The sequence below is a fragment of the Dryobates pubescens genome, chromosome 7, assembly GCF_014839835.1.
Source record: "Dryobates pubescens isolate bDryPub1 chromosome 7, bDryPub1.pri, whole genome shotgun sequence".
Classification (NCBI taxonomy): Eukaryota; Metazoa; Chordata; class Aves; order Piciformes; family Picidae; genus Dryobates; species Dryobates pubescens.
The window spans coordinates 41,725,589-41,752,335 of NC_071618.1; the positions used below are offsets into that span (position 1 = coordinate 41,725,589).

At 47.7% G+C, this 26,747-nt stretch overlaps 1 protein-coding gene across 1 annotated transcript in view; it reads left to right on the forward strand.

Annotated features, from left to right (window-relative positions):
• The window catches only part of GTF2F2 (general transcription factor IIF subunit 2), a 115,208-nt gene that overhangs the window by 77,125 nt on the left and 11,336 nt on the right, over positions 1–26,747 (forward strand). Inside the window, exon 7 of the mRNA XM_054163104.1 lies at positions 11,801–11,900. Within this exon, the coding sequence (XP_054019079.1) occupies positions 11,801–11,900 (100 nt within the window). The remainder of the gene's footprint in view (positions 1–11,800; positions 11,901–26,747) is intronic.

Below are 26,747 nucleotides of genomic sequence, written 5' to 3' on the forward strand. Positions count from 1 at the left end.
CCTAGCTGAATCCTTGTTGTGCATTGTGGTCAGGCTGTTTTTAAAGGAATGGAATGGAATGGAATGGAATGGAATGGAATGGAATGGAATGGAATGGAATGGAATGGAATAGAATGGAATAGAATAGAATTGAACTGAATGGAATGGAATGGAATGGAATGGAATGGAATGGAATGGAATGGAATGGAATTGAATTGAATTGAATTGAATTGAATTGAATTGAATTGAATTAACCAGGTTGGAAAAGATCTTTGAGATCATGGAGTCCAACCTATCACCCAACACCATCTAATCAACTCAACCATGTCACCAAGTGCCTCATCCAGTCCCTCCTTAAACCCCTTCAGTGATGGTGACTCCACCACCTCCCTGGGCAGCCCACTCCAATGAAACATATTTTGAAATAGCTTTGTGAGCTGTTGGCTTAAAGTTGTATCAGAGCTCAAAGCTGATCTTGAGCCACAGCCACCAGATCCTGAAGGTGTTTTCAAAATACTGAGTGAGAGCTCCTATCCAGGGATATAACAGGGGTACAAATCTGTGGCTGTCAGGAGCAACACACACCCTGAAGATGGAGAACAGATGCCAAGCAAGGCTCTTCAAGAAAGTAACACTGATGTTTGTCCTCTGTTTTCAAAGAGAAGGGTAACTCAAGCCAGGCAGAATAGAATAGAATAGAATAGGATAGGATAGGATAGGATAGGATAGGATAGGATAGGATAGGATAGGATAGGATAGGATAGGATAGGATAGGATAGGATAGACTTAACCAGGTTGGAAGAGACCTTTGAGATCATCAAGTCCAACCTATCACCCAACACCATCTAATCAACTAACCCATGGCACCAAGCACCCCACCCAGTCTCTTCCTAAACACCTCCAGTGATGGTGACTCCACCACCTCCCTGGGCAGCACATTCCAATGGCCAATCACTCTTCCTGTCAAGAATGTCTTCCTAACATCCAGCCTGAACCTCCCCTGGGGCAGCTCAAGACTGTGTCCTCTTGTTCTGGTGCTGGTTGCCTGGGAGAAGAGACCAACCCCCACCTGGCTACAACCTCCCTTCAGGGAGTTGTAGAGAGCTGTAAGGTCTGCCCTGAGCCTCCTCTTCTCCAGGAATGATGCAGGGCTGGCATAAAACCATCTTTCATGCATCCTGGCAAGCAGAAGCGGAGGTCTGTGGCAGATGGCCCCGTGGTGTCTCTTCTCTCCCTGTTGCCATCACCTCCTGGCTGCAGTGCAGCCCAAGAGCTCCTGCTCCTGTTGCTGCTCACTGGGCTTCCTCTGCATATGTGGTTTCCCATCTGGCTTTGCTCCCCAGTCTCTGCTTGTGAGAGCACATCCCCCCCTCAACAGCCGAGGAGGGATGTTGTAGCAGCAGTTCTCAGGTGCAGATGGGCAGGAATGTAATGTACCAGCAGAGAGAGCTGGGGAAGCCCTTGCCTGACAAAACCTGTGATTAAAATCTTTGAGCAAATACAGCAGAGCTGCATTGCTACACAATTGGCAGAGGAAATACACTTGGCTGATGGAGTAGTGATCAAACTTCAGACAAAAATACCTGCTTTCTGTCTGCAGTGATACATTTGTCAGTCTGCAGCTTGCTGGGCCACATTTCTGGGTTTGTTTTACTCTGCACATTCCAGTTGGAGGATAAGCAAGACTGCTTTTTCACCTGGCCTAAGGAGAAAAGGTTTCTTTTCCTCTCTGTGTCTGCTCATAGCACAGGGTTCCTAGGGTTGCTAAAGCCTACACAGCTTTTCTTTTGAAGTCAGAGCTGCTTCTGTTTGGCTTAAGCGTGATGTTCAGAGTTCTGTTAACAACAGTTTGGTTCTCTTTCATGCCATCATGGAATTGTTTAGGTAGGAAAAGACTTTGAGGATCATTGACTCATAGCATCATAGAATCAATAAGGTTGGTAAAGACCTCAGAGATCAGCAAGTCCAACCTAGACCCAACACCAACACCTCAGGACTAACTAAACCATGGCACCAAGTGCCACATCCAGTCCCCTCTTAAACACCTCCAGGGACGATGCCTCCACCACCTCCCTGGGCAGCACATTCCAATGGCCAATCTCTCTTTCTGTGACAACTTTCTCCTCACCTCCAGCCTAAACCTCCCCTGGCACAGCTTGAGACTGTGTCCTCTTGTTCTGGTGCTGCTTGCCTGGGAGAAGAGACCAACCCCCACCTGGCTACAACCTCCCTTCAGGGAGTTGTAGAGAGCAAGAAGGTCTCCCCTGAGCCTCCTCTTCTCCAAGCTAAGCAACCCCAGCTCCCTCAGCCTCTCCTCACAGGGCTGTGCTCCAAACCCCTCCCCAGCTTTGTTGCCCTTCTCTGGACACCTTCCAGCAGCTCAACATCTTCCTTAAACTGAGGGGCCCTTGCTAAAGATAAAGCCTCCTTTCTTGCTTCCATTTCCAAAGATGCAGTTGCCATTCTGGATCCCATTTTCCTCAGTCTCAACCACTAATTACTTCTGAAAGTAAAATAAACAGACTTGTCTGGGAGTCACATCATCTTTCTTTTCCTGCCAAAGCTAATCTGCAGTGATGTTGCTGTTTTGAAACCAATGGTATAAAAAAATGGGGCCTTGTAAGTCTGGCAACACAAAGCCAAACACTTCTTGTGGCTGTCTGCAGATCCAGAAGTGGTGTAACATTTTGCTAATGAGGACAAGAAAGAATAATGTTGGGAAGAAGCCTGTTAGACAGGAAAGCTACATCTTTACCATACCCTGAGAGGTCTTGAATTATGGCAAAAAGGTGGATAATTTACAAACTCACTCAATTAATACACTCTGCAGTGAAACAGCTTACAGCTAGAGGAGCTGAAGAGAAAGGAACAGACTGTGGGCTACAAGTCCTCAACTGAAACACAAATCCCTTCAGAATCTCTGCTAGTTCTCAGCCTGCACCTGCTGCACCCTCCAGCAACTCAACATCTTTCCTAACCTGAGGGGCCCAGAACTGGACACAGGACTCAAGGTGTGGCCTAACCAGTGCTGAGTCCAGGGGCACAATGACCTCCCTGCTCCTGCTGGCCACACTGTTCCTGATGCAGGGCCAGGATGCCATTATATCTTCAAGAAGTCTGACCCCACCCTCAAACCTTTCAGTCTTCATTTTGTTTTCCAGCTTACCTTCTAAACTATCTAGGTGCAAAATGGTGAAAGAAGTGATGCTGTAGAGTTAGTTGTCTCCTAAAGAATGTTTTCTGACAGAATCAAGTGGAATGAGTGTCCATTTGCACTTAAAATTGTACATGATCTGTTTGAAAGGAATACATCTGGCCTTAATTCAAGGAGGTAATCTCCATGTTAAAATTAGAGGGGCTGAGCTTTTTCTCTCCTGATTAAGCTGCTAATGAGTCACTTCTCCCACAATTCCAATCTTTGCTTTCTGTAGTATTAGTAATGGCTTTGTGAGATTCCTGGTGCTTCCCCCAAAGCAAGGAACTGCTTTTGCTGGCTGGCTGTTCCCACTAATATTTGAGACACAGACATCTCCTGTGTCTTGTGCGAAGTGCTGTACAGCCAGTGTCAAATGGTTAGCCCAGAGGTCTGTAGCTCTTTGCATCCATGTCTCAGCTGAACAAAGCCAAAGGATTTTCAGCTCCTTTTTCCCCTTCTTCTTGGTGTCCTGGTCTGTCTGCTGGACTCATAGAATCATAGAATCAATAAGGTTGGACGAGACCTCAAAGATCATTAAGTCCAACCTGTCAGCCAGCACCTCATGACTGCTAAACCATGGCACCCAGTGCTATGTCAAATCCCCTCTTGAACACCTCCAGGGATGGTGACTCCACCACCTCCCTGGGCAGCACATTCCAATGGCCAGTCTCTCTTTCTGGGAAGAACTTCCTAACATCCAACCTAAACTTCCCCTGGCACAGCTTGAGACTGTGTCCTCTTATTCTGGTGCTGGTTGCCTGGGAGAAGAGACCAACCCCCACCTGGCTACAACATTCCTTCAGAGAGTTGTAGACAGCAAGAAGGTCTCCCCTGAGCCTCCTCTTCTCCAGGCTAAGCAACCCCAGCTCCCTCAGCCTCTCCTCATATGCTTGACTCCTCTTTATGCAGCCACTCTCATTGTTTCATTCTTTTCTTTCAGCCTCTGTGTCAGTTCCCTCTTTTTCCATGTGGGACCAATGTATGTCATGTACATCTGTATGAGTCTTCAGAGCTCCTCCTGTAATATCAGCTACATTCCCATTTCTTCTAACATGCTGTCCCTAATTTCTTCTGCTTGGCATGGTCTTACTCCTCATCTCATGCCTGTGCTCGGGGTGTCCCACATTCTCCAGACAACACAAAAGGACATCCACATTTTACTTCAACCTAATTTTAGACCTTTCTGTCCCTGGAATAAACCATAAGTAGATGCACTCTGTTATATAAAAAAAATACAGTGTCCTGCAGTTTTATCCTAGTATCAGTCAGGGTTGGAAGGGAGCACAAGGATCATCTGGTTCCAACCCCCCTGCCATGAGCAGGGACACCTCACACTACATCAGCCTGGCCAGAGCCTCATCCAGCCTGCTCTTAAACACCTCCAGGGATGGGGCCTCAACCACCTCCCTGCACAACCCATTCCAGGGCTTCACCACTCTCCTGGGGAAGAACTTCCTCCTCACCTCCAACCTGAATCTCCCCACCTCCAGCTTCATTCCATTCCCCCTAGTCCTATCACTACCTGAGATCCTGAGCAGTCCCTCCCCAGCCTTCTTGTAGCCCCCTTCAGCTACTGGAAGGCCACAATGAGGTCACCTGGGAGCCTTCTCTTCTCCAGACTGAGCAGCCCCAACTCCTTCAGTCTGTCCTCACAGGAGAGGTGCTCCAGCCCTCTGCTCATCCTTGTGGCCCTTCTCTGGACACCTTTCAGCACCTCCAGATCCCTCTTGGAATAGGGGCTCCAGAACTGGAGGCAGGACTCCAGGTGGGGTCTCAGCAGAGCTGAGCAGAGGGGGAGAATCCCCTCCCTTGCCCTGCTGGCCACACTTCTCTTGCTGCAGCCCAGGATCTGATTGGCTTTCCGGGCTGCAAGTGCACTCTGAGAGCTCCTGGTGAGCTTCTCCTCCCCCAGCACCCCCAAGGCTCTCTCCTCAGGGCTGCTTTCCAGCCACTCACTGCCAAACCTGGATTTGTGCCTGGGGTTGCCTGCACCCAGCTGCAGGACCCTGCCCTTGCTCTTGTTGAACCTCATGGAAATTAAGCTTAGGTGCCCCACGTAGAGATACAGCAAACCCAGCACGGCACACGTGCATTTGCATGCTGACATAGTCCTTGGCAGAGACTGTCTCCTCTAGGTCTGCTTTTGTTTGTTCTGAAGCTTGATCTTACCACTTGTATTGTGCTGAAAAATGGGCATACATCTGTGATGTATGTATTAAAAGGAAAATGTTGAATTAGTGCCTTCTGGGCACTAACTGATTGAATTTCATGACCACAGGATGGGAAGGACTGCAAAATCCTGACATTTGCAACTGCAGAGCTGCAGACTTCTCTGCTTTTCCAGAGTACATGAATGGTAATAAAGAAATGTTCATTTCTTTGCAGTAAGTGATAGAGCAAGAGGAAATGACCTGAAGTTGCACTAGGGAAGGTTTCAGTTGGGTATTAGGGAAAATTTCTTCACTGAAAGGGTTATTAAATATTGGAACAGGCTGCCAAGAGCAGCCAGGCAGAAAGGGACCTGGGGGTACTGGTTGATGGTAGGCTGAACAGGAGCCACCAGTGTGCCCAGGTGGCCAAGAAGGCCAATGGCATCCTGGCCTGGATCAGGAAGAGTGTGGCCAGCAGGAGCAGGGAAGTCATTGTGCCCCTGGACTCAGCACTGGTTAGGCCACACCTTGAGTCCTGTGTCCAGTTCTGGGCCCCTAAGTTTAGGAAAGATGTTGAGTTGCTGGAAGGTGTCCAGAGAAGGGCAACAAAGCTGGGGAGGGGTTTGGAGCACAGCCCTGTGAGGAGAGGCTGAGGGAGCTGGCGTTGCTTAGCCTAGAGAGAAAGAGGCGGCAGGGAGACCTTCTTGCTCTCTACAACTCCCTGAAGCGAGGTTGTAGCCAGGTGGGGGTTGGTCTCTTCTCCCAGGCAAGCAGCACCAGAACAAGAGGACACAGTCTCAAGCTGTGCCAGGGGAGGTTCAAGCTGGATGTTAGGCAGAAATTCTTCCCAGCAAGAGAAATTGTCCATTGGAATGTGCTGCCCAGGGAGGTGGTGGAGTCACCATCCCTGGAGGTGTTTAGGAAGAGACTGGATGGGGTGCTTGGTGCCATGGTTGAGTTGATTAGATGGTGTTGGGTGATAGGTTGGACTTAATGATCTCAAAGGTCTGTTACAACCTGGATAATTCCCTTCCCTTCCCTTCCCTTCCCTTCCCTTCCCTTCCCTTCCCTTCCCTTCCCTTCCCTTCCCTTCCCTTCCCTTCCCTTCCCTTCCCTTCCCTTCCCTTCCCTTCCCTTCCCTTCCCTTCCCTTCCCTTCCCTTCCCTTCCCTTCCCTTCCCTTCCCTTCCCTTCCCTTCCCTTCCCTTCCCTTCCCTTCCCTTCCCTTCCCTTCCCTTCCCTTCCCTTCCCTTCCCTTCCCTTCCCTTCCCTTCCCTTCCCTTCCCTTCCCTTCCCTTCCCTTCCCTAAGTCCCGTTTCTACAATAATTTCATCAGAAGTACCAAGAACTCAAGGCCTAGAAGTGTTTGTGTTTAATCCTTGCTTCTAAGCTTTGAAACATTTGTTTTGTTCTAAAGCTTTCCTTTTTATTGCTGGGAGATACATGTATTTAAAAGCCAGGGAGCATCTTCCTCTAGGAATCTACATATTGCCTTCATTTGTCTCCCTTTATGAGCCTGCTGCTTGTTGACAAGTCCTATAGAATTTCTTTCCAGCCTGCTGGAAGGTTTTTTCCCCCCCTTGTTCAACTGCAGGCACAATGAGAAATCAAGAGCTGCAGCAGAAAATACATTTTGCTGGGAAATGACTGTGGTGGATTCAATGCTGTGCTGGTTACTTGATGTATTTCAAGGCAGAAGAGCTATATTTGATCCTGGGGGTGGCAGTGAAAGCTACAGTGTGCAGGCTGCTGGCTGCTCTGTCACTAATTTATTGGCAGTTTCAGGAGGAAAAGAATAAATCTGCCATTATCAGGTGTTTTTTTTCTTTCCAGTGCAGGTATTAGAATGAATTATGGCACTAGCTATTCCCACCAGCATCCAGGGGAAATTTTGACTCCTTGGAGAGTTATGTGAAGTTCTGAGCCATAACTAAAGCGTTCAGCTGTCACGCTCCTGCAAATGGTAATAAAAACTAGTAGGTTAAAAAGCCACTGCTCCTTTAAATCAGTCTCACCACTGACTCAGAGTAGCTATTGATTTTTTTTCATTCTGTATTCCTACCAACAGTTTCAATTAAGATTCAGCACATCCACTCTGAGAAAGCCCTGTGCAAAATGCTTCGGGAAATTGGTGTTGGGTGATAGGTTGGACACGATCTCGAAGGTCTTTTCCAACCTGGTTAATTTCTCTTCCCTCCTCTCCTCTCCTCTCCTCTCCTCTCCTCTCCTCTCCTCTCCTCTCCTCTCCTCTCCTCTCCTCTCCTCTCCTCTCCTCTCCTCTCCTCTCCTCTCCTCTCCTCTCCTCTCCGAACCTCTCCTCTCCGAACCTCTCCTCTCCGAACCTCTCCTCTCCTCTCCTCTCCTCTCCTCTCCTCTCCTCCCCTCTCCTCTCCTCTCCTCTCCTCTCCTCTCCTCTCCTCTCCTCTCCTCTCCTCTCCGAACCTCTCCTCTCCTCTCCTCTCCTCTCCTCTCCTCTCCTCTCCTCTCCTCTCCTCTCCGAACCTCTCCTCTCCTCTCCGAACCTCTCCTCTCCTCTCCGAACCTCTCCTCTCCTCTCCTCTCCTCTCCTCTCCGAACCTCTCCTCTCCGAACCTCTCCTCTCCGAACCTCTCCTCTCCTCTCCTCTCCGAACCTCTCCGAACCTCTCCGAACCTCTCCTCTTCTCTTCTCTTACCTTCCCAAACCTTCCCTTCCCAAACCTTCCCTTCCCAAACCTTCCCAAACCTTCCCAAACCTTCCCTTCCCCATTCCATTCTCCATTCTATTCTATTCCATTCCATTCCATTCCAATCCATTCCATTCCATTCCATTCCATTCCATTCCATTCCATTCCATTCCATTCCATTCCACATCAACTTTTTTCAAGCAACAGGTATACAAATTTTAAAAGTGAATTATCTAGAATCATAGAATCAATAAGGTTGGAAAAGACCTCAGAGATCATCAAGTCCAGCCTAGCACCCAGCACCTCAGGACTAACTAAACCATGGCTTCAAGTGCCTCGTCCAGTCCCCTCTTGAACACCTCCAGTGACGGTAACTCCACCACCTCCCTGGGCAGCACATTCCAATGGCCAATCTCTCTTTCTGGGAAGAACTTCTTCCTAACATCCAGCCTAAACTTCCCCTGGTGCAGCTTGAGACTGTGTCCTCTTGTTCTGGTGCTGCTTGCCTGGGAGAAGAGACCAACCCCCACCTGGCTACAACCTCCCTTCAGGGAGTTGTAGAGAGCAAGAAGGTCTCCCCTGAGCCTCCTCTTCTCCAGGCTAAACAACCCCAGCTCCCTCAGCCTCTCCTCAGAGGGCTTGTGCTTGAGACCTCTCTCCAGCTTCATCATCCTTCTCTGGACACAGAATCACAGCATCACCAAAGTTGGAAGAGATCTCAAAGATCATCACGTCCAACCTGTCAGCACAGACCTCATGACTAAACCACAGCATCTCAATATCCTTCTTAAACTGAGGGGCCCAGAACTGGACACAGGACTCAAGGTGTGGCCTAATCAGTGCTGTGTCCAGGGGCACAATGACTTCCCTGCTCCTGCTGGCCACACTCTTTCTGATGCAGCATATAAGCAGTATGAACCCAGGCATACTACTTTCTGTACATGGAGGAATTACAGCATGGTTTTCCAACCCCCACCCCTCAGCACCATATTTCTCTTGCAGATAGTGTCTGTATCAACACATTTGTCTGGACAAAATGATTATAGGCTATTTGTCCTTCTGTTTTGTAGTGCACTCAGCAAATTCCAGTGCTTGAACTCTTTGCTAATTTGGGGTTTATAGCACATTTTATCAGGCCATTTACCTGTGTCTATGCCTGTTGGGGAGGTTAACTCCAGATGTCCAGCAGCTGCCCGTAGCAAGACGTGTCTGCATGTGGCGTGCCCTGTGCAAGGCAGGCAACCTGAAGCTCTGTTGTTTTCCAGGAGATCTTGAAAGCTGCAGAAAAAAAAATAGGAGAAGGGTGGCCATCAGGGAGAAGAGCAGGATGCATGTGTAGAATAAATAGATATTAATAAAAAGGTTTGCCTCCTGAGTCACCATGCTTCCCACTTAGGTTTCCATACTGGCATGTGGCAACTCCTGTAATTGCTTGCATTAGAATGTGGCACTGAGAATGTAAAATAACTTTAGTTCTTGCTATTAGGCTGGGTGTTAGGGTGAGATTCTTCTGAAGGGAGGTTGTAGCCAGGTGGGAGTTGGTCTCTTCTCCCAGGCAACCAGCACCAGAACAAGAGGACACAGTCTCAAGCTGTGCCAGGGGAGGTTTAGGCAGGAGGTTAGGAAGAAATTCTTCCCAGAAAGAGAGATTGGCCATTGGAATGTGCTGCCCAGGGAGGTGGTGGAGTTACCATCCCTGGAGGTGTTCAGAAGACTGGATGGGGTGCTTGGTGCCATGGTTTAGTTGATTAGATGGTGTTGGGTGATAGGTTGGACTCAGTGATCTTGAAGTTCTCTTCCAACCTGGTCTATTCTATTCTATTCTATTCTATTCTATTCTATTCTATTCTATTCTATTCTATTCTATTCTATTCTATTCTATTTCCATTCCCTTCCCTTCCCTTCTATTCCATTCCATTCCATTCCATTCCATTCCATTCCATTCCATTCCATTCCATTCCATTCCATTCCATTCCATTCCATCCTATTCTATTCTATTCTATTCTATTCTATTCTATTCTATTCTATTCTATTCCATTCCATTCCATTCCATCCCATCCCATCCTATCCTATCCTATCCTATCCTATCCTATCCTATCCTATCCTATTCTATTCTATTCTATTCTATTCTATTCTATTCTATTCTATTCTATTCTATTCTATTCTATTCTATTCTATTCTATTCCATTCCATTCCATTCCATTCCATTCCATTCCATCCTATTCTATTCTATTCTATTCTATTCTATCCTATTCTATCCTATTCTACTCTATTCTATTCTGTTCTATAAGCTTTAAGTTAGATAGGGAGGAGCTTGACAAAATGTGCTCAACCTCTGACCATCTCAGAGTCTATCCCAAAGAGGACTGAAGGTCATCTGTTCTTAACTGTATGATTGAGGCCTGATTGTACATTGGCTTGACCCTGGGTGGTGTTCTCTGTCTTCATGCCTTGAAGAGTGCTCATAAAACAGTTATTTGTGCTCTGTTGCTGCACTGTAATGCCACAGGAAAGGTCACAGACATTTATATTTCTCCATTAAAACACCTAAGGGAAGGTCATGAATTGTGATTCTTGCTGTGCTGTGGGAGTCAGCAGAGATGGATCAGAAGCCTTTTCAGCCCTCAGCTTAGGAAGCCAGGCGGTTCTGGGTTCATTTGGGTTACATTTGGTCTTTTCATTTTAAGAGCAAGGGCTTTTCCTCCACCTGAGTGTCAGACTTTCGTAGTAAAGTCGTGTTCAGACATGGATTTCAGTACCCTCCCTTCACAGTTGCTTGGTTTTCAGTATTTCAGTATCTTCTGTAGCATGGAGTGTCCTAATAATTCACAGTGTCCTCAAACACCACTAGAATGGGAACATTTTAATGCACATGAGGGCATCTCAGTATATGTATGATTTGTTTGGAGCTGACCTCTGATAAAGGATCATAGTAGTATCATAGTATCAGTCAGGGTTGGAAGGGAGCACAAGGATCATCCAGTTCCAACCCCCCTGCCATGGGCAGGGACACCCCACACTACATCAGGCTGGGCAGAGCTTCATCCAGCCTGGGCTTAAACACCTCCAGGGATGGGGCCCCAACCACCTCCCTGGACAACCCATTCCAGGGCTGCACCACTCTCATGGGCAAGAACTTCCTCCTCACCTCCAGCCTCAATCTCCCCACCTCCAGCTTCATTCCATTCCCCCTAGTCCTATCACTACCTGAGATCCTGAGCAGTCCCTCCCCAGCCTTCTTGGAGGCCCCCTTCAGATACTGGAAGGCCACAATGAGGTCACCTGGGAGCCTTCTCTTCTCCAGACTGAACAGCCCCAACTCCTTCAGTCTGTCCTCACAGGAGAGGTGCTCCAGCCCTCTGCTCATCCTCCTGGCCCTTCTCTGGACCCCTTCCAGCACCTCCAGATCCCTCTTGGAATAAGGGCTCCAGAACTGGAGGCAGTACTCCAGGTGGGGTCTCCCCAGAGCTGAGCAGAGGGGGAGAATCCCCTCCCTTTCCCTGCTGGCCACACTTCTCTTGCTGCAGCCCAGGCTCTGATTGGCTTTCTGGGCTGCAAGTGCACACTGAGAGCTCCTGGTGAGCTTCTCCTCCCCCAGGACCCCCAAGCCTCTCTCCTCAGGGCTGCTTTCCAGCCAGTCCCTGCCCAGCCTGCATTTGTGCCTGGGATTGCCTCCACCCAGCTGCAGGACCCTGCCCTTGCTCTTGTTGAACCTCAACAAGATGGGTCATACTTGCAGATTTTTTTGCATTGATTTTGAGTGTGTCCTTGTCTGAATTTGTATTCATGTCCTTTATCATTTCCTTTGCAGATTACAGATAGAAGAATCCTCTAAACCTGTAAGGCTATCCCAGCAGCTGGACAAAGCTGTAACCACGAACTATAAACCAGTGGCTAATCATCAGTACAATGTAAGTAGCTTCAGTGGTTTTCCTCCTCCTTTTCAGGAAGTCTGGCTCAGGATTCCAAGATTGCTCTCCTGCTCTTCTTCATCTCTTTCACCTGCAGTTTGCCATTGTCTTGGGAATTGCATCATGTTACCTGTTTGTCCCCTGCCTTTGTCTTCTGGGAGTCTTCTTTCTGTGTCAAGACCAGTGTGCCCAGGTGGCCAAGAATGGCAATGGCATCCCAGCCTGGATCAGGAATAGTGTGGCCAGCAGGAGCAGGGAGGTCATTGTGCCTTGTGCTCAGCCCTGGTTAGGCCACCCCTTGAGTCCTGTGTCCGGTTCTGGGCCCCTCAGTTTAGGAAAGATGTTGAGCTGCTGGAAGGTGTCCAGAGAGGGGTTTGGGCACAGCCCTGGGAGGAGAGGCTGAGGGAGCTGGGGTTGCTTAGCCTGCAGAAGAGGAGGCTCAGGGGAGACCTTCTTGCTCTCTACAGCTCCCTGAAGGGAGGTTGCAGCCAGGTGGGGGTTGGTCTCTTCTCCCAGGCAACCAGCACTAGAACAAGAGGACACAGTCTCAAGCTGCGCCAGGGGAAGTTTAGGCTGGAGGTGAGGAGAAAGTTCTTCATGGAGAGAGTTGTTAGCCATTGGAATGTGCTGCCCAGGGAGGTGGTGGAGTCACTGTCCCTGGAGGTGTTCAAGAGGGGACTGGACGTGGCACTTGGTGCCATGGTCTAGTTAGTCCTGAGGTGTTGGGTGACAGGTTGGACTTGATGATCTCAAAGTTCTTTTCCAACCTGTTCTGTTCCGTTCTATTCTATTCTACTCTATCCCATCCCATCCCATCCTATTCTATTCTATTCCATCCCATCCTATTCTATTCTATTCTATTCTATTCTATTCTATTCTATTCTATTCTATTCTATTCTATTCTATTCTATTCTATCCTATCCCATCCCATCCTATACCATCCCATCCCATCCCATCCCATCCCATCCCATCCCATCCCATCCTATAGTATCCTATCCTATCCTATCCTATGCCATGCTATTATATTCTACTCTATTCTACTCTATTCTATTCTATTCTATTCTATTCTATTCTATTCTATTCTATTCCATCACCCCTAGGGCTAAGGTCTGCCAGTGCTACATCTCTGCCATTACCTGATGGAGTGCCTATCACCTTTACCCAAGCCCTTCCTAGCAGCTTTATCACATTCTTCCTTTAGCCTTTTTATTGAAATGTAGTGTTGAAGCGTGGGGATAAAAGGCCATTCTGAGTTGGTGCTATGAGATGTGCAGGCACTCCTGTGAGCCAAATAAAATATCACATGGGGGTGGGCAAAAGACGTGATGAGCATCATTAGTTCCCAGGCCTTTGTGGGAGCTGACAGCGAGTAGAGAAGAATGAGCGGTCGGTAGTGCTTCCACCCTTCCATACCTTCATTCCAACCTGGTCTGGTCTAGTCTATTCTATTCTATTCTATTCTATTCTATTCTATTCTATTCTATTCTATTCTATTCTATTCTATTCTATTCTATTCTATCCTATCCCATCCCATCCTATCCCATGCTATCCTATCCCATGCTATCCTATCCTACCCTATCCTAATCTATCCTACCCTATCCCATCCTATTCTATTCTATTCTATTCTATTCTATTCTATTCTATTCTATTCTATTCTATTCTATTCTATTCTATTCTATTCTATTCTATTCTATTCTATCTATACTATTTCTATTCTATTCTATTACTATTCTATTCTATTCTATACTATTCTATACTATTTCTATTCTATTCTATTCTATTCTATTCTATTCTATTCTATTCTATTCTATTCCTATTCTATCTATTCTATCTATACTATTTCTATTCTATTCTATTCTATTCTATTCTATTCTATTCTATTCTATTCTATACTATTCTATACTAATTCTATTCTATTCTATTCTATTCTATTCTATTCTATTCTATTCTATTCTATTCTATTCTATTCCTAGTCTATTCTATTGTATTCTATACTATTTCTATTCTATTCTATTTCTATTCTAATTCTATTCTATTCTATTCTATTCTATTCTATTCTATTCTATTCCTTTTCTATTCTGTTCTATTCTATTCTATTCTATTCTGTTCTGTTCTGTTCTGTTCTGTTCTGTTCTGTTCATACTATGTGTAGGCCAATGGCATCCTGGCCTGGCTCAAGAATAGTGTGGCCAGCAGGAGCAGGGAAGTCATTGTGCCCCTGGACTCTGCACTGGTTAGGCCACACCTTGAGTCCTTTGCCCAGTTCTGGGCCCCTTAGTTTAAGAAGGATATTGAGACTCCTGAAGGTGTCCAGAGAAGGGCAACGAGACTGGGGAGAGGCCTTGAACACAGCCCTGTGAGGAGAGGCTGAGGGAGCTGGGGTTGCTTAGCCTGGAGAAGAGGAGGCTCAGGGGAGACCTTCTTGCTGTCTACAACTCCCTGAAGGGAGGTTGTAGCCAGGTGGGGGTTGGTCTCTTCTCCCAGGCAACCAGCACCAGAAGAAGAGGACACAGTCTCAAGCTGCACCAGGGGAGGTTTAGGCTGGAGGTGAGGAGAAAGTTCTTCCCAGTAAGAGACATTGGCCTTTGGAATGTGCTGCCCAGGGAGGTGGTGGAGTCACCATCCCTGGAGGTATTCAAGAGGGGCCTGGACGTGGCACTTGGTGGCATGGTTTAGTCATGAGGTCTGCGGTGACAGCTTGGACTGGATGATCTTTGAGGTCTCTTCCAACCTTGGTGATACTGTGTGATACTGCTATGTGCATCACTGGCTTCATCACTATTGCCCCAACTCTGCAGTTCCAGCTCAGTGGATGTGCATGCAGACTCCAATGTCCTGTTCTCTTAAAGATCCCCTTTGAGTAATTGGTGTGCCTGCATATGTGGTTGCTGCTGCTGTCGAATGCGAGAAGCCTCAAGTCATGCTGCAGATGAGTCACCCTGTTCATCAGTTCAACTCTCAGACTTTTTAATTCACATTTTATTTACATAAAACAAGTGACAATATGCTGGATGATAGGTGGGCCTTACTCTGAAAGGCAGCCTCTTTCCACTGGGCCAAAAATAAGGGTTGCTCTCTCATGGGACTGTTTTGTAGTAGCTGCTGTTCCGAGTCTGATCTATAGATAGATGATCATGCCAAAGGAACTATTTTGGCTTGGGGAATGACATTTAACCAAAATAGTCACACTGGTGTGTCCTGCTCTGCAAATGCAGTTTGATATATAAATGAGTGCATGGCTTTGTGGTGCAACTTTTATTCTTCTTCAGTTCTGGAATAAGCTGCAGTGAGGTACAGGGGAGCAAAGGGCAACAAAGCTGGGGAGGAGTTTGGAGCACAGCCCTGTGAGGAGAGGCTGAGGGAGCTGGGGTTGCTTAGCCTGGAGAAGAGGAGGCTCAGGGGAGACCTTCTTGCTCTCTACAACTACCTGAAGGGAGGTTGTAGCCAGGTGGGGGTTGGTCTCTTCTCCCAGGCACCCAGCACCAGAACAAGAGGACACAGTCTCAAGCTGCACCAGGGGAGGTTTAGGCTGCATGTTAGGAGGAAGTTCTTCCCAGAAAGAGAGATTGTCCATTGGAATGTGCTGCCCAGGGAGGTGGTGGAGTCACCATCACTGGAGGTGTTTAGGAAGGGACTGGATGAGGCAGTTGGTGCCATGGTTTAGTTGATAGATGTTGTTGGCTGACAGGTTGCACTTGATGATCTCGAAGGTCTTTTCCAACCTGGTTAATTCTCTTCTCTTCTCTTCTCTTCTCTTCTCTTCTCTTCTCTTCTCTTCTCTTCTCTTCTCTTCTCTTCTCTTCTCTTCTCTTCTCTTCTCTTCTCTTCTCTTCTCTTCTCTTCTCTTCTCTTCTCTTCTCTTCTCTTCTCTTCTCTTCTCTTCTCTTCATTTATTCTTAGGGGGATTCTGTGCCAATGTTCTGACACTATCAGAATGGCCTCAGTCTTTATTCCAGTTGCAAACTGCTGTTGTCATGTTGTTAGAGAAGTGCAAACTTGATGTGAGATTCAGGGGCTATAACCAGGACATAACCATAGTTGATTCTATAGTTATTCTATACTTATTAAAAGCTCTGATGCTGATGTGTACAAAATTGGAATGCTTTTTCTTGGTTCCATAACTGTCCATGCTAATGGAAATCCATTGGCAGTGTGTTTACTTTTCATGCCTTCCTTGAAGGTGTTCTGCTGGGGAAAATCTCGTAGGACATACTTGTACTTGAGGCACTCTCAGCCTTGCCTTGGCTCTAAAGGCCCAGCAAAAAATACTTTCTTCAACATCTTCCTTTTCATTAAGTCTTTCATTAAGAATCATTGAATCATAGAATCAATAAGGTTGAAAAAGACCTCAGAGATCATCAAGTCCAACCTAGCACCCAGCACCTCAGGACTAACTAAACCATGGCACCAAGTGCCACATCCAATCTCCTTTTGAATACCTTCAGGGGCAATGACTCCACCACCTCCCTGGGCAGCACATTCCAATGGCCAATCACTCTTTCTGGGAAGAACTTCTTCCTAACATCCAGCCTGAACTTCCTCTGGCACAGCTTAAGACTGTGCCCTCTTGTTCTGTTGGTGGTTGGCTGGGAGAATAGACCAACCCCCACCTGGCTGCAACCTCCCTGTTGGCCTGTGGTGTGGCTCAGTTGGTAGCACATAAGACCCTTAATGGGAAGCTTGTGAGTTCAAGCCTGCAGTGGGCACTATTGTCCTCCCTACTCTAGTCATGGGGTCTGTGGTGACAGGTTGGACTCGATGATCTTTGAGGTCTCTTCCAACCTTGGTGATACTGAATACTGAATACTCCCTTCAGGTAGTTGGAGACAGCAAGAAGGTCTCCCCTGAGCCTCCTCTTCTCCAGGCTAAGCAACCCCAGCTCCCTCAGCCTCTCCTCACAGGGCTGTGCTCCAGAACTCTCACCAGCCTTGTTGCCCTTCAGCTTAGATGGCTGAAGGGAGTACAACTGGGAGAACAAGTGCTTGGACTTTACCAGCCTCTTGGTTACCTTGTTCTGCTGTTTACAAGCAGCAGATGCCAGCCACGCTGCCTGTAATTATGTGCCAGGCCTGTTAGGGACAAGACTTGTCACAAGAAAGAAAAGAATGTACAAATGACTGTACATGCTGATACATTCAGTCATCTTCTGGGGAGTTTCTGTGGAAAGAATATTTACTAAAGGAGAAAGAAATGGTTTAGCATTTCTTATATGGAAGAGAAGACAGACTATGAAATGTGGCTTAAATGTGGGCGCTTCACATTCCCACAGATGAGTGTGGAACAAGAAGGAGGAGGGAAATACATTACATGAGGATGGGAAGCAGCAATAGCTTGGCTGAATACAAGAATGGGACAAGTGATGTTTTTCTCAAGAAACCATGTTAAGCCTACCTTTTTATTAGAAGAAATTGCAATTCCATTACAATATATGCCAGGACCGTGACTTAGGTTCTCTTCTTAGAATCACAGAATCAGTCAGGGTTGGAAGGGACCACAAGGATCATCTACTTCCAACCCCCTTGCCATGGGCAGGAACACCCCACACTAGACCAGCCTGGCCAGAGCCTCATCCAGCCTGGGCTTAAACACCTCCAGGGATGGGGCCCCAACCACCTCCCTGGACAATCCATTCCAGGGCTTCACCACTCTCATGGGGAAGAACTTCCTCCTCACCTCCAGCCTCAATCTCCCCACCCCCAGCTTCATTCCATTCCTCCTAGTCCTATCACTACCTGACATCCTGAGCAGTCCCTCCCCAGCCTTCTTGGAGGCCCGCTTCAGACACTGGAAGGCCACAATGAGGTCACCTGGGAGCCTTCTCTTCTCCAGACTGAACAGCCCCAACTCCTTCAGTCTGTCCTCACAGGAGAGGTGCTCCAGCCCTCTGCTCATCCTTGTGGCCCTGCTCTGGACACCTTCCAGCACCTCCAGATCCCTCTTGGAATAGGGGCTCCAGAACTGGAGGCAGTACTCCAGGTGGGGTCTCCCCAGAGCTGAGCAGAGGGGGAGAATCCCCTCCCTTGCCCTGCTGGCCACACTTCTCTTGCTGCAGCCCAGGCTCTGGTTGGCTTTCCGGGCTGCAAGTGCACACTGAGAGCTCCTGGTGAGCTTCTCCTCCCCCAGCACCCCCAAGGCTCTCTCCTCAGGGCTGCTTTCCAGCCAGTCCCTGCCCAGCCTGCATTTGTGCCTGGGATTGCCTCCACCCAGCTGCAGGACCCTGCACTTGGTCTTGTTGAACCTCCTGAGGTTGGCTTGTGCCCACCTCTCCAGCCTGTCCAGGTCCCTCTGGATGGCCTCCCTTCCCTCCAGCCTGTCTGCTGCACCACACAGCTTGGTGTCCTCAGCAAGCTTGCTGAGGGTGCACTCAATGCCACTGTCCATGGCACCCACAAAGATGTTGACCAAGCCTGGTCCCAGGACTGATCCCTGAGGGACTCTGCTTGTCCCTGGCCTCCACTGGGACATGGACCCATGGACAGCCACTCTTTGGGTGCCGTCATCAAGCCAGTTCTGTATCCATCTAGTGGTCCACTTTAGGAAAGTGACCTTCATTTTCTGTGGATCTGTTAATATTCTGTGTTTACAAGGCTGCAGTGTTGATATCCTTGCAATTGCAAGGTTTCTGTGACATAATTATTTTTCATAGTACAGCAGAAAAGTTCTCTAATGGTCCTGGTTACCCTTTGGAGACTTCTTTGTGGTCTCCCCTCTTCCCACTCTCCCATGCTTTAGAGGTTGGTACCTGTGCTCCAGGGGATGGGAAAACCTTAGAGAATTATTTCAGGCATCTTCAGATGAAACTTTAGGTTTAGTCTCACTTCTCTGTCACCTTGGTATTAGCTGTCTACCAAAGCAGTGCAAACATCAGCTTCAGAAGGTTAATCCTAGAATCATAGAATACATAGAATATATACATAGAATAAACCAGGTTGGAAGAGACCTTCAAGATCATCATGTCCAACCCATCAACCAATCCAACACCACCCAAACAACTAACCCACGGCACCAAGCAGCCCATCAAGTCTCCTGAACACCTCCAGGGATGGTGACTCCACCACCTCCCTGGGCAGCCCATTCCAATGTGCAATCACTCTTTCTGTATAGAACTTCTTCCTAACATCCAGCCTGAACCTCCCCTGGCACAGCCTGAGACTGTGTCCTCTTGTTCTGGTACTAGCTGCCTGGGAGAAGAGACCAACATCTGTCTGTCTACAACCTCCCTTCAGGTAGTTGTAGAGAGTAATAAGGTCACCCCTGAGCCTCCTCTTCTCCAGGCTAAGCAACCCCAGCTCCCTCAGCCTCTCCTCGTAGGGCTTGTGTTCCAAACCCCTCACCAACTTTGTTGCTCATTCCAGCAAGTCAACCTCCTTCCTAAACTGAGGGGCCCAGAACTGGACTCAGGACTCAAGGTGTGGCCTAACCAGTGCAGTGTACAGGGGCAGAATGACCTCCCTGCTCCTGCTGGCCACACTGTTCCTGATGCAGGCCAGGATGCCATTGGCCTTCTTGGGGTTGGAAGAGACCTCAGAGATCATCAAGTCCAATCTATCACCAAACACCTCAGAATGAACTAAACCATAGCACCAAGTGCCACGTCCAGTCCCCTCTTGAACACCTCCAGGGATGGTGACTCCACCACCTCCCTGGGCAGCACATTCCAATGGCCAATCTCTCTTTCTGTGAAGAACTTTATCCTCACCTTGAGCCTAAACTTCCCCTGGTGCAACTTGAGACTGTGTCCTCTTGTTCTGGTGCTGGCTGCCTGGGAGAAGAGACCAACCTGGCTACAACCTCCCTTCAGGGAGTTGTAGAGAGCACGAAGGTCTCCCCTGCTGAGACATGTTTCCATAGTGTTTCTTTGTTCCTTGTGCAGGAGCCATCACTTTTACAGTAAGCAGTTTGTTTCTCATCATGGAGAGAGTTGCAGTTAGTTGCTGGCTAGGCACATTTTCACTCTGTGTCCTTTGAAGAAGTGAAAACAGTACCATGGATTTTCTTTGTTGTTACACTTCTCAGAGATTGCCTTGAGAATCCCAGTAGCTTTCTCTATTACATCCATGTCCCTTACCCATTGTTCCCATTGCTCAGCTACATGCAGAAGGAATAACCTCAGTGCTTTGCTCTTGTTCCCTGATGCTTCAAAAACCCCAAAGCCCAGAGAAGTAGATCAATTTCTTCCATCACTTCAGCTTGACCTTCCACCTGAGCAGACTGCAGCTTGTTTATGTTTCTCATTCCTTTTAGTTTTGTTGTCTGGGGAAGCCGAAGACTGCAGAAGGGTTGTTAAGAGCAGGCTGCTGCTGTGGCAGGGTGCTGCGGTGTGTAACTGGCTGTCCTTGTCTTTCACACTGCATCTTGCAGCTCCTGTATTTTCTGAGACAGAGACATGTTGCAAACTTAAATGTCTTTGCACTGAAAAGTGACCCCAGATGCATGTTGGAACTAAATGACCTTTAACATCCCTTCCAACTCAAGCTATTCTGTGAAGTCAGGCAAGCATTGCCTAGAGTGATGCCTTCATCTCTCCTACCGTCTTCTGAGCTTGACCTCCCAAGTGTTGGATGCTATTCTGGCAACAAATTACAGCTGGGTAATCCATCTCCTCCTCATGTGAAATGCTAATGTGTGCATATATTCAAAACAGTTTTAATTGCCAGTCCTCATGCCCCTTAAGCTGCTGTCTCAGATGTAAGAGGGCTTTGCTGAAAGTTCAGCAGAGTATTGTTTACTGCTGTCAGACCTGAGCAGCAACTGGAGATTGATTCTGTGAATCCCTAAGTCAAAAAAGGCAGAATGGAATGGAATGGAATGGAATGGAATGGAATGGAATGGAATGGAATGGAATGGAATGGAATGGAATGGAATGGAATGGAATGGAATGGAAAGGAATGGAATGGAATGGAATGGAATGGAATGGAATGGAATAGGATAGGATAGGATAGCATAGCATAGCATAGCATAGCATAGCATAGCATAGCATAGCATAGCATAGCATAGCATAGCATAGAATAGAATGGAATGGAATAGAATGGAATAGAATAGAATTAACCAGGTTGGAAAACACCTTCCACACCATCAAGTCCAGCCTGTCACCCAACACCATCTAATCAACTAAACCATGGCACCAAGTGCCTCATCCAGGCTCTTCCTAAACACCTCCAGGGATGGTGACTTCACCACCTCCCTGGGCAGCTCATTCCAATGGCCAATCTCTCTTTCTGTGAAGAATGTCTTCCTAACATCCAGCCTAAACCTCCCCTGGTGCAGCTTGAGACTGTGTCCTCTTGTTCTGGTGCTGGTTGCCTGGGAGAAGAGACCAACCCTCACCTGACTACAACCTCCCTGCAGGTAGTTGTAGAGAGCAAGAACGTCTCCCCTGAGCCTCCTCTTCTGCAGGCTAAGCAACCCCAGCTCCCTCAGCCTCTCCTCACAGGGCTGTGCTCCAAACCCCTCCCCAGCTTTGTTGCCCTTCTCTGGACACCTTCCAGCAACTCAACATCTTTCCTAACCTGAGGAGCCCAGAACTGGACACAGGACTCAAGGTGTGGCCTAACCAGGGCTGCATCCAGGGGCAGAATGACTTCCCTTCTCCTGCTGGCCACACTATTCCTGATACAGGCCAGGATGCCTTTGGCCTTCTTGGCCGCCTGGGCACACTACTGGCTCATGTTCACCCTACCATCAACCAGTACCCCCAGGTCCCTCTCTGCCTGGCTGCTCTCCAGCCACTCTGGCCCCATCCTGTAGCACTGCATGGGGCTGCTGTGGCCAGTGTGTAGAACCTGGCAGTTAGATGTGTTCAATCTCATCTCAGTCATTTGTTTGCTTGAAGCACTGTCAGTCTCATTCTGTATGTGACAGAGGGTTTTCCCTTTGGCTTTCTCCAGCTTACAAAGCAAAGTAGTTTTTAAATGCAAATTATATTAGAAGCTGGAGACTAAAATTGTTTCTTGTCGATGGAAATGAGCCTTCCAAAATACACAGTGCAAGAGGGAGCCTGATCACAGCAAGTGTTTTTCAGTGATAGCTTGAAGTGTCAGCTTGAGAGTGAGATGTGACATGTTTGTGCATTTTTTAAGGCTGAAGGGACAGCTTTCCTACTAGGAATAAAACATTAGCTGCATGTCTTAGACCCTGCATGCTTCATTGTCCTCAGGATGCACCCATGTCCTTGCAGCAGGTCCCTACACCATAGTGCTGACTTGGAACATGACTTTGTATCACAGTATCACAGTACATTACAGGTTGGAAGGGACCTCCAGAGATCATTGAGTCCAACCCCCCTGCCCAAGCAGGAGCACCCAGGGTAGTCTGCACAGGAAGGAATGCACCCAGAGGGGTTTTGAATGTGTCCAGAGAAGGAGGCTCCACAACCCCTCTGGGCAGCCTGTTCCAGTGCTCCATCACCCACACTGTAAAGAAGTTTCTCCTCATGTTGAGGTGAAACCTTCTGTGTTCAAGTTTGAACCTGTTGTTGCTTGGCTTATTACTGCACACCACTGAAAAGAGCTTGGCCCCCTCCACTTGACACCCAGCCCTCAGATATTTACAGATATTGATCAGATCTCCTCTCAGTCTTCTCAAGACTAAACAGTCCCAGGTCTCTCAGACTCTCTTCATAAGGGAGGTGCTTAAGCTCTCTAATCATCCTTGTAACCTGCTCTCCTTTTTCCCCTACTAAAGTGAGAAGTCTGTGAAACCAGTTTACAAGTGAGCAGTGAGAGCCTCTCCTCTTGCTGTGAGGAGACCCAGAGACACATTAGGTGAACAGAGGAACCTCCTGCTGAACTGAATGGGCAGCCAGCAAATGGCAGTTCCCGCTCCGTACTCTCAACCTTCTCAGCCAAAGTCTTTAGCTGCTATTTAATCATTGAAATTGTATTGCTAATTGCTAATCTGAGTTGGCAGATTGACTGCTCCAAGGCTGTGCTTGCTGCTGACAGACTGCAGTGGTAGATGATTGCTCTGAGAGGAAAAATGTGAACTGCTCATCCTACACCTTAGTAAATTCTGATTTAAGCCAGGTGTGAAGAAAAAAAAACACCTTTTTTTTATGCTGAACTCTACCTTGTATTAGATAAGTTTAAGATCAAATGCAAAAGCTTTTGGGGCAGTCAAACAGCTGATGTAGTGGATTGCTTATAGAATAGAATTAACCAGGTTGGAAAAGATCTTTGAGATCATGGAGTCCAACCTATCACCCAGCACCATCTCATCAACTAAACCATGGCACCAAGCACCCCATCCAGTCTATTCCTAAACACCTCCAGGGATGGTGACTCCACCACCTCCCTGGGCAGCACATTCCAATGGCCAATCTCTCTTTCTGGGAAGAACTTCCTCCTAACATCCAGCCTGAACTTCCCCTGGCACAGATTGAGACTGTGTCCTCTTGTTCTGGTGCTGGTTGCCTGGGAAAAGAGACCAACCCCCACCTGGCTACAACCTCCCTTCAGGGAGTTGGAGAGAGCAAGAAGGTCTCCCCTGAGCCTCCTCTTCTCCAGGCTAAGCAACCCCAGCTCCCTCAGCCTCTCCTCAGCATTATTGCCCTTTGTTGCCCTTCTCTGGACACCTTCCAGCACCTCAACATCTTTCCTAAACTGAGGGGCCCAGACCTGGACACAGTTAATCTTAGAGGTAGCACTTTCACATATCTCATACTTCACTCCCACTTCCCACTGTTGGTATCATTTCTCTAGGTGCTTCCTGCAGAAACCTTCAGTCGAATACCAGAACATGGGAAGGGCTGGAGGTCATAGTAGACATTCAGATACATTTGGAATGGAATGGAATGGAATGGAATGGAATGGAATGGAATGGAATAGAATAGAATAGAATTGAATTGAATTGAATTGAATTGAATTGAATTAGAATTAACCTGGTTGGATGAGACCTTTGAGATCATTGAGTCCAACCATGGCACCAAGCACCCCACCAAGTCTCTTAGATTTGTCCAGCTTCTCTAATGCCTGTATGACAATGTGAACATACCCAGAGAACTGGACAGCTGCTTTGTTGGTGGAGTTGTGGCCAACAGAGGCAGGGAACACCTCAGTGCACCCTGGCCATGCTGCTTGGTAAAGAATTTGGCTTATGTCATAGAATCATAGAATGGTATGGTTTGGAAGGGACCAGGAGCAGGAGCAGGGAGGTTATTCTGCCCCTGTATTCAGCACTGGTTAGGCCACAACTTGAGTCCTTTGCCCAGTTCTGGGCCACTCAATTTAAGGAGGATATTGAGACATTTGAATGTATGCAGAGAAGGGCAATGAGGCTGGGGAGAGGTCTGGAGCACAGCCCTGTGAGGAGAGGCTGAGGGAGCTGGGGTTGCTTAGCCTGGAGAAGAGGAGGCTCAGGGGAGACCTTATTGCTCTCTACAACTACCTGAAGGGAGGTTGTATCCAGGTGGGGGTTTGGTCTCTTCTCCCAGGCAACCAGCACCAGAACAAGAGGACACAGTCTCAAGCTGTGCCAGGGGAGGTTTAGGCTGGAGGTGACGAGGAAGTTCTTGCCAGAAAGAGAGATTTGCCATTGGAATGTGCTGCCCAAGGAGGTGGTGGAGTCACCATCCCTGGAGGTGTTCAAGAGGGGATTGGATGTGGCACTTGAAGCCATGGTTTAGTTAGTCCTGAGGTGTTGGATGCTAGGTTGGACTTGATGATCTCTGAGGTCTTTTCCAACCTTATTGATTCTATGAAGTTTTAGGTTGCCCAAGCCTATCTTAGGCTTTAAGCAGAAGCAACAGACTTAAAGCTACAGGTGGGGAACAATTGCTCTGCATTGAATTTAATGATCATAGTATCAGTCAGGGTTGGAAGGGAGCACAAGGATCATCTAGTTCCAACCCCCCTGCCATGGGCAGGGACACCCCACACTAGATCAGGCTGCCCAGAGCCTCATCCAGCCTGGTCTTTAACACCTTCTGAGTCAGATGATGTACATCTGTTGCAGGATTTGAAAAGAAGTTAGCTGGCCAGAGAGTTGTGAACAAGGGTAAAGGTGGTAATAGTGTTTAGGCACTTTGGGACAGATGCCAAGAGACAGACTATTTTCACTCAGGGAGTAGGAGGGAGTTAGCTGTCAGGAAAACATATGAAAAATCAAATGGTGCCATAAAAGTAATCTCTCTCCTTAAACCCAAGAGCTTTAGGATCCAGTAGAACTGTGAATCTTCATTTCTAGACTTCTTTTCTGAAGGTCTTCCTTTTGAGGGTCAGGTATGAGACATCAGAGGCAGAACAACTCCCATACAAAATTACCCCCCTGGCAGCCAGGCGTGAGTCTCTTTTTCAGCTCGTGGATCTCTTCTGCTGTACGTTGTGCCACTTCAGCTCTACCCACACAGTTTGCCTGAAATCACTTGATGATTACATGAATTATGTTACCTTCTGGGTCACCTGTGTTGTTTCCAAGTAGCTTGATGATTTTTCTGTTACTAAGGGTTGTCCTGGGGGTGGACGAGGTGATATGCTGGTAGAAGTGGATGCTGCTAAGGTTCCAGCCTGGAGAAGAAGAGGCTCAGGGGAGACCTTCTTGCTCTCTGCAGCTACCTGAAGGGAGGTTGTAGACAGGAGGGGGTTGGTCTCTTCTCCCAGGCAACCACCAACAGAACAAGAGGACACAGTCTCAAGCTGCACCAGGGGAGGTTTAGGCTGGAGGTGAGGAGAGAGTTCTTCCCAGAGAGAGAGACTGGCCATTGGAATGTGCTGCCCTGGGAGGTGGTGGAGTCACCATCACTGGAGGTGTTCAAGTGGGGATTGGATGTGGCAGTTGAAGCCATGGTTTAGTTAGTCATGAGGTGTTGGGTGCTAGGTTGGACTTGATGATCTCTGAAGTCTTTTCCAACCTTATTGATTCTATGATATACATAGAATACATAGAATAAACCAGGTTGGAAGAGACCTTCAAGATCATCACGTCCAACCCATCAAGCAATCCAACACCACCTAAACAACTAACTAATATGTTGTGGTTGGTGCTCTGCAGTGACTGGGATTTGTTAGGGGTGTTCCTGCCTGTGCAAATCTTGATTCTATGATTCTGTGCTGGTCTTTGGCTTTTCCCAAGTATGGGCAGCTTGTAGGTTGTTTGATATTTATCATTGTACTTCAGAAGCTGATACCAGCAGAGGTGGAGCGAAAATACCATCTCCATTTGGATTCCTATGCTAATATGAATTCTCTCTCCAGGTTTGGGCACACCATGCAGCCTCTGTTTCTGGGTTTGTTTTTTTACTGGCTGAGACAGAGATAGCTATCTGAAAAGCTTATTGTGCTGAGGACCAATGCTTGGTTTGTGTTCCTAAAAGGACATTTGAGTGCTGAAAAGAAAATCTTCCAGAGGAAAAAGCTCTGAGTCATTGAGCAATGTTTTGTTAAAGGGAAGAGGGGTTTTATGTCTTACTGTTCAGCACTGAGAATTATAGAATAGAATAGAATAGAATAGAATGGAATGGAATAGAATAGAATAGACCAGGTTGGAAGAGACCTTCAAGATCATCGTGTCCAACCCATCAACCAATCCAACACCACCTAAACAACTAACCCATGGCATCAAGCACCCCATCAAGTCTCCTCCTGAACACCTCCAGTGATGGTGACTCCACCACCTCCCTGGGCAGCACATTCCAATGAGCAATCACTCTCTCTGTATAGAACTTCTTCCTAACATCCAGCCTAAACCTCCCCGGGTGCAGCCTGAGACTGTGTCCTCTTGTTCTGGTGCTGGTTGCCTGGGAGAAGAGACCATCATCCACCTGTCTACAACCTCCTTTAAGGTAGTTGTAGAGAGCAAGGAGGTCTCCCCTGAGCCTCCTCTTCTCCAGGCTAAGCAACCCCAGCTCCCTCA